General features: G+C 48.4%; 1 protein-coding gene across 1 annotated transcript in view; it reads left to right on the top strand.

The window, feature by feature from the left end:
* The first annotated feature begins 1,604 nt into the window (after positions 1-1,604).
* ZNF331 (zinc finger protein 331) overlaps positions 1,605-12,171 on the top strand; it is a 39,956-nt gene continuing 29,389 nt past the window's right edge. The window contains exons 1-3 of the mRNA XM_042783126.1: positions 1,605-1,907; positions 5,867-6,016; positions 6,679-6,737. Of these exons, the coding sequence (XP_042639060.1) occupies positions 1,605-1,907; positions 5,867-6,016; positions 6,679-6,737 (512 nt within the window). The remainder of the gene's footprint in view (positions 1,908-5,866; positions 6,017-6,678; positions 6,738-12,171) is intronic.

Raw genomic sequence — 12,171 nt, 5'->3', positions numbered from 1 at the left:
AGGTGGGTGAGAGGCTTCTTGGAGCCATGCAGATTTCTGATAAAAGGCTCTGAGGTATGGGATATTTACTACAGGTATTAGGGCTCAGCATGGGACGTGTCAATCTCCATACTAAAGGCTTCTGGTTAAGAGACCTTTCAGGCTTTACAGCATTTCCAGAATGAACTCCCCTAGGATATGATGTATTATTCAATATTCACATGACTGGATTTAGTTTGCTTGTATTTTGAGGAATTTTGCATTTATGGCCATGAAAGTGTGAAGTTTTCTTTTCTTGAAAAGTCGCCCTCTAGTTTTGGTCTCAGGACCTCACAGAGGCTTGGGAGACGAAGTCAAGGGGCTTGCTGCTCTTCTGTTTTCTGGAAAAGTTTGTGTAGAATTGGTAGTAGTTCTTTCTTCGGTAAATTCACCAGGGAACACATCTGGCCTGAAGTTTTCTTTATTAGAAAGTTTCTAACTATGAATTTTTTCTCTTTAATACATATACCAAAATAAAATAAACCCATTGCCAGGATTCTGACTTATAGTGACCCTCTAAGAGAGAGTAGAATTGCCCCATAGGGTATCCAAGGCTGTAAATCTTCAGGGAAGCAGATTGCCTCACATTTCTCCCCCCAAGCAGCTGGTAGCTTCCACACGTCCACCTTCTGGATAGCAACCAATGTTTAACCAGTTCCACTAGTAGAGAGCTACAGGAAAGTAGTAAACTGCACTCTGTCAAAGGCGGAAAACCTGGGAGAGCTGGAAAAATAAGGCAGCCCCATCGAGTTCCGGTTCGCACAGGTTTCACTGCGTTTCTTTGTGAGGGGCGTTTGTTTTCAAGGAATCAGTCCCACTTCATCTAAATTGCCCAATTTATGGGCATCAAGTTGTTCATACAATTTTTATTCTTTTTAAATGTTTGTGAGTCTACAGCATCCAATATCAGTGCCAAACACACCTCTAAGCTTTAATTTTTTGAAACCTCGACTATTTAAAACAGTCAGTGATGCAAACGGTTTCAAATCCAGAAAGCGAGCCACCTGCGGGTGGAGGCAGAAGCAATCTCAAGGCCGGCCCCGGCCCCGCCCCCTCCCTCAGCCCCGCCCCTTGGCCGTTGGCCCCGCCCCTACGTTGCCCCGTCGGCCGCTTCAGGCGTGCGCCTGCGCAGTTTCAGACAAAAGCGGAAGTGGACAATGAGGAGCGACAGTTACCGTGAGGTTGGTGAGTTTTGGTCATTTGGGTTTAACTCTGCGCTCCGCGTCCTCCATACCTGGCCTGGGGGCCGCTCGGGATGTTAAAGTCCCCGCGCAGCCGTGAGACGTTCCGAGCGCTGCTCGCTCCGCCGCCGGCCGGGACTCGCGTCCGTTGGGCGTGAAGTCGCGCGGAGGCGTGTCCCGCCCGGGCCTTCCTGCGCTCCGGCCGCGCGGACGCCGCCTACTGACTTGTTTTCTTGCCCGTAACCCCCCCCCCCTCCGACCCCGGCCGCCCTGCGCTGCGTAAGGTCCGCCCTGCGTTGCGTGGGTCCCGCCCCTGCAGCCCCAGCCTCCCCCCGGGTCCCGTGTCCTTTCCCGGGTCTTCTTCTCTCTCCCGACACCCCGTCCTCGCGTCGTCTTCAGCACAGCATGGGGCCTGTCGCTCCCCGGCCTCCCCTTCGCAGGGAGAGGAGTTCGCCCGGGTCCGTTCCCATCCCGCTTCACAGCCCCTCCCTGCGGACGAGGGAGTCGGAGACCGAGCAGCTGCGGGGAAACTGGAAACACGAGCGGAGCAAAGACGGCGGAGGGAGTGCGGGCCCCACGCCGACTGGAGGCCGGGGAGGGGCCTGCGGAAAGGTGGCGCGGGAACGAAGCCAGAGCAGCCGGGAGGAGAGAAAACGGGGAGATGTGCAGAGAAGGGGCGTCTGCGGAGAGGGAGGCCCCGCTGGCTGCGTGCGTTTTCTCTCTCCGCCGGATCCGTCTCGGGTTCCGCCTCTGGCGTCTGGTCTCTGAACGTGGGCGCGCCCAGGGCGCAGCCCTTGGATCCCTTCTCTGCTCTGTCCACACCCCCGGCCTTTCCGTGTCATCTCATCGCAGGACTTTAAATACCTGACGTCTCCCGATTTCACCTGCAGCCAGCCCTCTGCCCTCAACTCCGGACTCATGCGTCCAGCTGGCTCCTTGATGTCACAGCTGGGCCCCTCAGGAGCGTGTTGTTGTTGTTGTTATGTGCCGTCAAGTCGAACCTGACTCATAGTGACCCCTCCTTGGGTTTCCGAGGCAGTATCACTACGGAAGTAGGATTGCCCAACCTTCCTTCCGAGGAGTGGCTGGTGGATTTGAACCGCCAGCCTTCTGGTTAGCAGTCAAGTGCCTTAGCCACTATGCTACCAGAGCGTGTCCACCTTAAAATGTGCAGCACTGCCCTCCCAGTTCCCCTAAACTGTCCCCCTTGCGGTCCTCACCATCTCGGTGAAGGGCAACTCCAGACTTCTGGGGCTCACGTGAACATTTCGTGTGTTTTTAAAATAAACAAGGCACATAATTATTTTTATTTATAAAATTAAGAAAAAACGATGCTTTGTGGAATGGGCAAGGGAATGCAGAGTTTCCAAAGTGCTTTGTGATGTGAGAGAAAGAAGGTGGAAGGCGGCAGCCTGCCTGCTCTGCCCCCCCACGTGAGTTGGCTCCTCCTTCAGAGGATCTGATCCTGTGTTTTGAGTGCTCAGACCTGCTCCAGCCTCACAGGCCTCTTTGCTTTTCTTGAACTATGAGAACGACACACCAGGGTTGGGAGTCACAGGGGGAGAGACAATCACCATCAGCATCCCCCCAAAACTGACTCCTCTGGGGTGGAGGTTAAACACCTCCACCTTCCAACCTTTTTACCAGTTCTGACCCCAGCCAGTGCTCCCGTGCAGCGGCTACTTCAGTGCTGGGTTCGATGTTTTGTTGCAGTGGCTACACAAGTCACAGGCAGTACTCACCATTGTAGGGTGTATTAGGGAAGTAACGGGTTCCAACCCAGGTTCAGGATCAGGAAGCATGAAGGCAGAGTCTCCCTTCTGTGCAGGACAACTCTCAGCTCCTCTCAGTCACACACAACGCCTCTCGGTCCCCTGCGGACAGGCCTCCTCTCTTGGCCCTTGACCTGGCCTCTGCCATTCTTGGCACACTGTCGCAAAGCTCTTTAGCTCCACCAGTAAGTGCCCAGCAGGCCGCGGGAGAGCAGAGCCAGGAGGCGCACCGGACACCGAGGTGCCGCCGCCGCCATTTCTCTGCCTCGCTTACTGCCGCGACTCACTGGCTGGTGTCTTCTCCAGACAGCCCTCTCTGTCTGCCGGGCCTAGGCGATGCTTCGCACAGGGACACTGGGTCCAGAGAGTGTGCGCCACTTCTGTCTCTTCTTGGTAGTCAGGTCCCCTCCCTCCACCTCTAGAACGGCTCCTTTTAAGCCTAGAGGTCGGCAAAGCAGACCAGTTCCCCTCATGAGGGTTCCAAACAGCTTATTTGCATGGTCCCACCCCTACAAGGGTGCCATGCTTAATCAGCAAGCTGTCCAGTCCCTTCAGTGGGCCAAGAGCACCTTATTTGCATAGTCCCACCAATCTTGTGCCTCCTTGAGGAGTGACAGAGTGCGCATGGCTAGAAAACCAAAAACCAAACTCATTGCCATTGAGTCATTTCTGACTCGGTGACCCCCTTTGGGTTTCCGAGGCTGTAAATCTTTATGGAAGTAGATCTCCCAGTCTTCCTTCTGCAGAACAGCTGGTGGGTTTGAACTGCTGACCTTCCAGTTAGCAATGAAGTACCCTATCCACTACTCCACAGAGCTCCACACGTGGCTGGAAGGATCGTACGATGTAATTCACTGCACTGCGTGGAGCCTCCGCCCTTCCCTGCTGGAACTCTTCCTGGAACTTGCTGATGCCCACATACACCTGACAAACCCCCTTTCTTCTTCAGCTCTTTGTTCTGATATCACCCTCTCAGGGACCCTTCTCTGAGGTCCCATTAACAACATTCCAGGCGCCCCTTCCACCGTGGATACAGGTGACAGCCCAGTCCGGGCGAGAGTAGAGCCGCAGGTGGGAGGTGTGCTGGGCTCGCCTCCTGGGAGTGGGGCCCCACCCTGGCTGCACACTGGGTTGCTGAGGCATTTTTGCAGATACTTCCCTTGTGCCTCTCCCCAGAGAACCCAAACCAGACATGTTAGCACAGCGTCATTTCCAGTGCTCGGTGACTTCGTTTGCGTCAGAGGGGAACTGTGTTGCATGGGGTTTGCAAGGCTCTGAGCTTCTGGAAGCAGGTCACCAGGCCTTTCTTCCAAGGTGCCTCTGGGTGGGTTCGACTCACTAACCTTTTGGTGAATAGCTGACTGCCTAACCGTTTGTGCTACCCAGGGACTGCCCAGAAACTGCCCTTCAAGTGCTCCGGGTGAGACCCGGGCTCAGGTGTGATACACGGTGTTTCTCATCTGCAGCCAGCATTGAGCACAAGACTCGGGCCCTCAGTTGCTGAAGTGAGACCAGCCCCCATCGCAGGGGGGAGCTGTGGGGCCATCCTCAGCACGGGCCGTGTCAGGCTGGTCGGGGACCTGAAGGGGACCTCAGGCGAGCCCAGATGCCCCTGCTGCAGCCGAGGCTGGACGTCCCCCGGAGAGGAGGGCAGTACGCTCACCTGGTGGGCTGTGTGTACGAGGTTATTGTCCCTGAGTCCCTTCTGGGGCAGCGGGCAGCAGGGACTGTCTCTCCCCATGGTGAGGTCCTCACTGTGTGCATGGCTGTGAAATGGCACGGTGTGTGGATTGTAACCATTTACCACCACATTGTCCACACTCAGGATTGACTTCTCAAGATTGATCTTGCCTGGAGGAGGAGGAAGGAAAGAGGCATCCAGAATGGCTCTGTCCCAGGTAAGTCGTATTCCCGGTTGGTGGCTGTCCCTTCCTCCCTGAAATGCTGTCCTGGGAGTGTGCTCCTCTCCTCTGACTCTGCCTGGTCCTGCCTGACACGGTCACTCACACTCACCTAGGCCTTCCCTCATCCCCTGTCCCCTTCACACACAGTGCACCTCCCTGTGACCCAGGGACATGGGACTTGTGAAGAGGCTCCATTTGGGGGTGTCCTGGGAAGGGCTTCACACCAGGCCTGGGTGGGAGATGGGGAGTGGGCTCCATGGGGACAGTGAGGGTGGGCAGTTTAGGGGCCACATCCATGTACCCTGTCAGCTCTCTCTGAACCAGCATTAAGGCAACTGTACGTTTACATGTTCTGTTAATGTGCGGAATTGCTAAAAAGTCCAGAAAAGGAGACTGGGAAAATTTGTCCTGCCTTCTTTCTCATGTGTTTGAAGGTAGAAAAGCAAATCTGTGTGTTTCTTGCTCCAAAATACTAATGATTTGGGATAGACTGGGAAGTTCAGAAACAGACATCAGAGGAAGAGGGTGTTTTGTTCCATAATTGGTTTTAAAATACGAAGTTGATGGAAACATCTAACACGTGTTAATGAGTTAACAGGAATGTGGGTGCTCCTAGTGTGACCTTTTCTCCAGTTCCATGTTCTTGACTTTGAACTTGTTTCAAGTTTTCTCAGTCAGGAAGCTTGGTGTATAGAACATAACATCTGGTCCTACTATCTAGCTATCTCTTTGTTGAATATTTCTCATTTGTATATTTGATTGTCCACAGAAATGTAGAATGCACAAGAATCTAGCATGTTTTGTATCTTCAGATAGAAAAGAGATAATAAAACAAAATCCAGGACACAACTTGGTCAGAATTGTCTACTGTGGGTCTTCTGTCACACGAATGTCACTTTAATCGATATTTCCCACCTCTCCCCTTCTCTTATATTGTGTGAAAACAGCAGCTCTCCCTTGTCCTCTACTTGAGATGTGTCTTCCATTGCAGGGACTGTTGACCTTCAGGGATGTGGCCGTAGAGTTCTCTCAGGAGGAGTGGGACTACCTGGACCCTGCTCAGAGGGCTCTGTACAGGGACGTGATGTTGGAGAACTACAGGAACCTGGTCTCCCTCGGTGAGCACCGCTTCTCTCCAGACGTCAGGGTCTCCCCTAGTGAATCTTGGCATTTTCCAATGTGAGCTCCCTGTCTTGCTTGACTGATAGCTGTGTGGATTCAAAAGCAAACAGCTTTATAATGCGGCATCTGGACTCTAACCCTCTCCTTTCTTCAGGTGATCCACCTGCTTCACACTCTTCAGTGCTGTAATTCAGCGTGAAGTTAATTGTCTAAATTTGGGAGGGATAAGAATCAGGACCAGCACAAAGCTGATAGCTATGTGACGAGGTCAAGTATAGCTCCACCTCCCCACTGCTCCACTTTCCTGGCAACAGCCACACGGAACTCTTAGGGACATAATTGGCTACCACTCGGGATCAGGATGAACTTGGAATTAACAGAAACAACTGGGACCAGCATCAGGAAACACTCAGGCCTCCCACGACCCGTAGGCACAGCATCTCCACTGTTGAGGCGCCTGCCACCACCCTCTCTTCTATCGGCCTCATCTGCCATTAACTGCCCAACTCATAGCCAGTGTAGCAAGCTGCTCCGCTCCCTCAGCTGCCCCTCTGCCGTTGGGCGCTCTGCCATTGGGCTACCTACCATTGTCCTTCCTGCCATCGGCCGCTGCTGCTGACTGGCCCAGCCCATAGCCAGTGTGGGAGCTTGCTCAGCTCTCTCAGCTATTTTTGCCTTCAGGCCCCTCTGCCGCTTGCTGGCCCAGCTCACAGCCAGTATAGCTGCTTCAAGGCCATGAGGTGTGTCTGGTTTGGGTGGTGCATCACAATGTCTCCCAAGGGTAATGTGCCAGTGTCCATCAAATATGCTAATGATAGTCTCTCTTGAGCCGGCAATCACAGGTATAGGAATTTATCCTAGAGAGAACGTTGTTGTTGTTATGTGCCGTCGAGTCAGCCCCGACTCATAGCGACCCCTCCTTGGGTTTCCGAGGCAGTATCACTACGGAAGTAGGATTGCCCAACCTTCCTTCCGAGGAGTGGCTGGTGGGTTTGAACCGCCAGCCTTCTGGTTAGCAGTCAAGTGCCTTAGGCACTATGCTACCAGAGCTCCCAGAGAGAACATTATCAAAGTCTATAACCTCATAGTATAAGGTGAGAGGTCTGTCTTCTTCCTTTTGCATGGGAGTATCCCCTGGTCCTGGCACCATTTGTTGAAGAGTCTCTTCCTTCCACATTGAGTGGTCTTGGTACCCTTGTCAGAAATCAATTCACCATAAATACATGGGTTTTTACTGGACTCGGTTCTATCCTGTTGGTCTACATGTCTGTCCTTATGACACTACCACACTGCTTTTGATTACTGTAGCTTTCTTGTAAGTTTTAAATATCAGAAAGTTGGAGTCACCTAACTTTGTTCTTCTTTTTTTAATATTCCTTTGGCTATTTGGGGCCCATTGCAGATCCATATGAATTTGAAGATCAAATTTTCCATTTCTTCAAGAAAGGCCATTGGAATTTAACAAGGGCTCCAGTGAATCTGTAGGTAGCTTGGGATAGTCTTGCCATTTAGTCTTCCAGCCAATGAACACAAGATGTCTCTCCATTCATTTAAATCATTTCTTCCAGCGGTGCCTTATAGTCTTAAGTCCACACATCTTTTACCTCTTTGGTTAAATTTATTCCTATGGATTTCAGTTTTCTGGCTGCTTTTATAAATGAATTTTGTTTTTAGGTTTTTTGTGGGGTTTTTTTTTTTTTTTTTTTTTTCCAGATTGTTTCTTGCTGGTATATAGAAGCACAGCTGATTTTTTTTAATCTTATTTTTCAGGTAGTAAAAATATACACAAAAAAACACCTGCTGACACAATTTCCACGTTGACAATTCAATGACATTGATTACATTTTCCATGTTGTGACTCCATTATCATTGTCCTTTTCTAGAATATCCTTCTCCCATTAACATAAACTCAGTGCCCTCAAACAGAAACTCTGCATTTCCCCATCCTTCCTGCTTGCCTCCCACCCCTGTTGACCATTGATAATCTTTGGGTTTTATATACAGACAGTCTCAGACTTAGGATGTATTTGAGTTGCAGTGAACCTCACGACTATATGTTGAGGTTTTTTTGTACATTATATCACTAGTAATATGTGCTATGTACAATGTTGGAATAGATCTGTAACTTCATATGTAACGTGTCCAACCCCTAAAGACAAAGATCAGATTTAGAAAGATACCAGTAATAAAAGGCAATGATAATGAGCCCTTTAAAAATAAAAAATACTGAGGTATTTGGCTTAATGTCAGAATCAACTTGAGATGGAGCAGTCAGAATAGAACTTCATTGTGAGTTGGGACTGCCTGTGTGTGTGTGTTTCATAACGACGAGATCACACTGTATCTGGCCTTCATTTCACCATGTGGTGGTGGTGTCAGGACTTCATTTCTCTTTGTGGCTGAGAAATGCTCCATTGACGTGCCATGCTTTTTTTAATCCATCCATTGTTGATGGACATTTGGTGGTTTCTGTGTTCTGACTTTTGTGAATAGTGCTGCAGTGCACATTGGTGTCCTTGTGTCTGTTTGTGTTGCTGCTTTTCACACCTAGGAGTGGAATTGCTGAGTCTTTTTGTAGTTACTTAACTTTTGAGAAATTGCCAAATTGTTTCTACGGTGGCCAAACCATTTTGAATTCCCACCAGCAATGGATAAAGGTTCCAATTTCTTCCCATTCTCCTTCCTTTTTAAGGAGAGTTTAGCCAAGTATAGAATTCTTGGTTCATAGTTCTTTTCTTTATATATATCTTCCCAGTGCCTTCTGGCCTCCATGGTTTCTGATAAAAGATCAGTTATTAATACTGCTGTAGACCTCCTGTGTGTAACTAGTTGCTTCTGTCTTTCTACTTTCAAGATTTTTTCTTTGTCTTTGTCTGTCAGCTCTTTGTAACATGTCTTAGTTTGGATCTCAAGTTTATTCTCCTTGGCATTTGTGGAACTTCTCAGCTATATAGGTCCATGTGTTTCATCATTTCAGGAAGTTTTCAGCTGTCATATCTTCAAATATTCTTTGTACCCCTCTTTCTCCTCTCCTTCTGGGACACTCATTATTCATTTCTTGTTTTTGTTTTTGTTCTCTTTTTGTATATGTGATGCTATCTCACAGGTCTTTTAGTCTTTGTTCGTTTACTTTCATTATGTTTGTCTTTCTGCTCCTCGGACTGGGTAATTTCAATTGACCTGTGTACAAGTTTGCTGACTCTTTCTTCTTCCTGATCAAATCTGCTGTTGAACGTTTCTGTGCAGATTTTCATTTTATTGTTCTCAGCTCCAGAATTTATATTTGTATCCTTTTTATATTTTGTATATTTTTATTGATATTCTCTATTTGTAGAAAGATGGGTCTGCTGGTTTCCTTTCATTCTTTGCCCATGGTTTCCTTTAGCTCCTAGGGGATGCTTAAAAGAATTGAATGTGTTTGTCTACTAAGTCCATTGCTTGGGCTTCCACAGGTAGAGTTTCTGTTGGTATCGTTTTTCTGGTGTGTGGGAGCATACTTTCTCAACGCTTTGCCTGCCTTGTAATTATGTGTTGAAAGAACTCTGAACATCGGATTCTACCCCTTCATGGTTCGTTGTTGATTGTTGTTAGTTTATTTATTAACTTCTCTGTACTGATCTTATGTGGTTTGTGTTCTTTGTCCTATGTGGCTACTGAGGTCTGCTCGGTTGAGTCGCCAGTACCAAGTTGACAGAGATTTCCTAAAATGTCTGGAACAATCACAATAACAAAACAAAACTCTCAGTCTTTGCAGATTGGCTCTGAGTGTGTGTTGGGTAGCACTTTAGACACTCAGGCCATTTAGAAATCTGCTGTAGTCTTCACTTCCCACTCACACAGAGCCTGATGGTCACTGAGAGGTGAAAGCTTTGGGGCTTCTCAGGTGTTTTCTTAGCATGCACCGAGACTTGCGCATTCGGGAGTCCAGCAGTACGTGGGAGCTTTTCAAAGCCCCTTTTCCTCAAAGCATCGTGTCACTCTGCAGTTTTTATTTCCCTGCTTTTCCACATGTCCGTTTTTGCCCAGCTGTTACCCCTTGCTCTAGGTGGCAGTGCCTGTGACATTTACAATCTGGGTTTCTTAGTGTTGCTGTAACCGAAATACCGTAACTGCATGGCTTTTCCAAATAGAAGCTTATTTAGGCTGGAGATCTGCGTTCAGGGCCCTGGCTCTAGGGGAAGGCTCTTTCTTTCACTCTAGGAACAGTCCTGTCTCATCTCTTGGCTGGTGTGCTTTGGAGATCTCCACATGGCATCTGTCTCTCCCCCATTGCTGCCTGCTTTCTCCTGTACCTCCTGTGCTCCCGTTAGACCTCCAAAGTGATTGGGATTACACACCCTGTACTGATTATGGCCTCATTGACATAACAACGAAAACCCTATTCTCAGGTAGGATTATATCCTCAAAGAGAAGGATTAGGATTCCAGCACATATTTTGGGGGTACACAATTCAAATCACAACATTTACCTTCAAGTGTTTTATAAGAATGCCCCTGGGAAGCACCACCTTCACCCAGGTGGATTTCTGCATTTGGCAATATAAGGACACGTCTTTTGAATCATTTTTTTCGGGAGCCAGCAGGCAGGTCAAAACAACCACAGATCCTTTGAGAATAAGGTTTGTTTTATCCCCTCCAGTCCTAGAAACCCATGTCAGCTTTAGGGGCTGGCATCTTCAAGGCTGAGGCTGAGCTGGGGACTAGGGCATGACATCAGGGTAAGTTAAAATTCCATGAAGCCCTTCTGCGATTCAGGTGCCTTTTTCTTGACTGAGCTGTTCCTTGGTTGCTGTGAACCTTTGATTGATTCCCAGAATTCTGATACAAGTCAGTTCTGATAGCATTTGCCAGTTTACTCACTGTTTTTGTAGACAGACAATATGTTTGAAATACCCAAGTCCACCTCTGTGTTGATGTCACCCTTCTCCATTGTTAATTTTTTAAATATTGTGTGTTTACCTGATGATCCTGATATTTCAAAAATTGGTGATTCTCAAAATATTTTCCATGTTCCCTACTTTTTATTCCTTTTAGAACTCCTTTGTTTTGTCTTAGGGGAGAATTCTTTAGAATTCCTTAGACTATACTTTTATGTAATTGTGGTTAACTTACTGATGGAGCCCTGGAGATTACGTGGTTGAGTACTTGGCTGCTAACTAAAAGGCCAGTGGTTCAGACTCACCCAGCAACTCTGCTGGAGAAAGACAGAGCTATTGGCTTCCGCAAAGATTGACAGCCTTGGCAATCCTATGAGGCAGTTAGTTGTATGCTGTCCTGTAAGGTTGCTATGAATTGGAATCAACTCAGTGGCTGCAGTGTAGTAAATTACTTAGGGTGGCTTTTCTACCCATAAATCTTTGTAAACTCCAAGGTGAGATTTGCTGTGAGCAACTGAGGAGCTCCTGATTGCCAAAAAGTTGTCCACCTGGAGTATTTCTGTTGGGCGTGGCACAAAACAATGTTCTGGGAGGTGCCCACTCCCTCTCAGGTGGTTAGAGTTCTGATGCTATGATTGGCTAGTTTTGCCACTCTGCCGGGCTCAAAAGGAGGCCTCCTAGAGGCAGAACTCTCTCTGACTGCTGGTGGAGGAAGACGTGCTGCTGAAAGAGCCACGTGCTGCTGGGGAGGAGACTCAAGAGACACGCGTTGCTGAGTGAGACACCGAGGGCACTGTTGGGAGAGAGACTGTGAGAGGCTTTTGGCTGAGAGACGGTGGGCTGGGAGAGAGACTGAGCGTGTTCCTGACTTGAATTGTAGCCTGGTGCTTCCCTAATAAACCCCATATAATCTGTGAGTTCTGTGTGGCTACTGCAGTGAATTATCAAACCCAGGAGAGAGGTTGGTGGGTGCTTTGGGAGAAACAGTTGGTGAAAGGGCTGGAGGGAGGCAGCATGTCTGGCCTTGCAGGAATAGGCCTGGCTATGAATGGGCTATTCATGGTGATTCTGTCTTCCTCTTGTGGGATTAGAGGAGGTCAGAACATGTGGCCTCCTTGCCCTTTTTGCAGTGGCAACGAGTTTGGTTTTGAGTTTCTGTTTGCTTACTAACCTGTTGAATTGATCATGGGTTACTAAAATGTTTCCTTTATTAATTTTTATTAGAATTTTCAGATGATAATTTTTCATTACCTATAATGGAGTATTAACACCCATGCATCGATTATGTTACAAAGTGC

Source organism: Orycteropus afer, unplaced genomic scaffold (assembly GCF_000298275.1).
Source record: "Orycteropus afer afer isolate SDZICR_OR568_19922 unplaced genomic scaffold, OryAfe1.0 scaffold00689, whole genome shotgun sequence".
Taxonomy (NCBI): Eukaryota; Metazoa; Chordata; class Mammalia; order Tubulidentata; family Orycteropodidae; genus Orycteropus; species Orycteropus afer.
The sequence above is the reverse complement of the archived record's forward strand: the minus strand, read 5'-3'. Positions and strand labels throughout refer to the sequence as shown.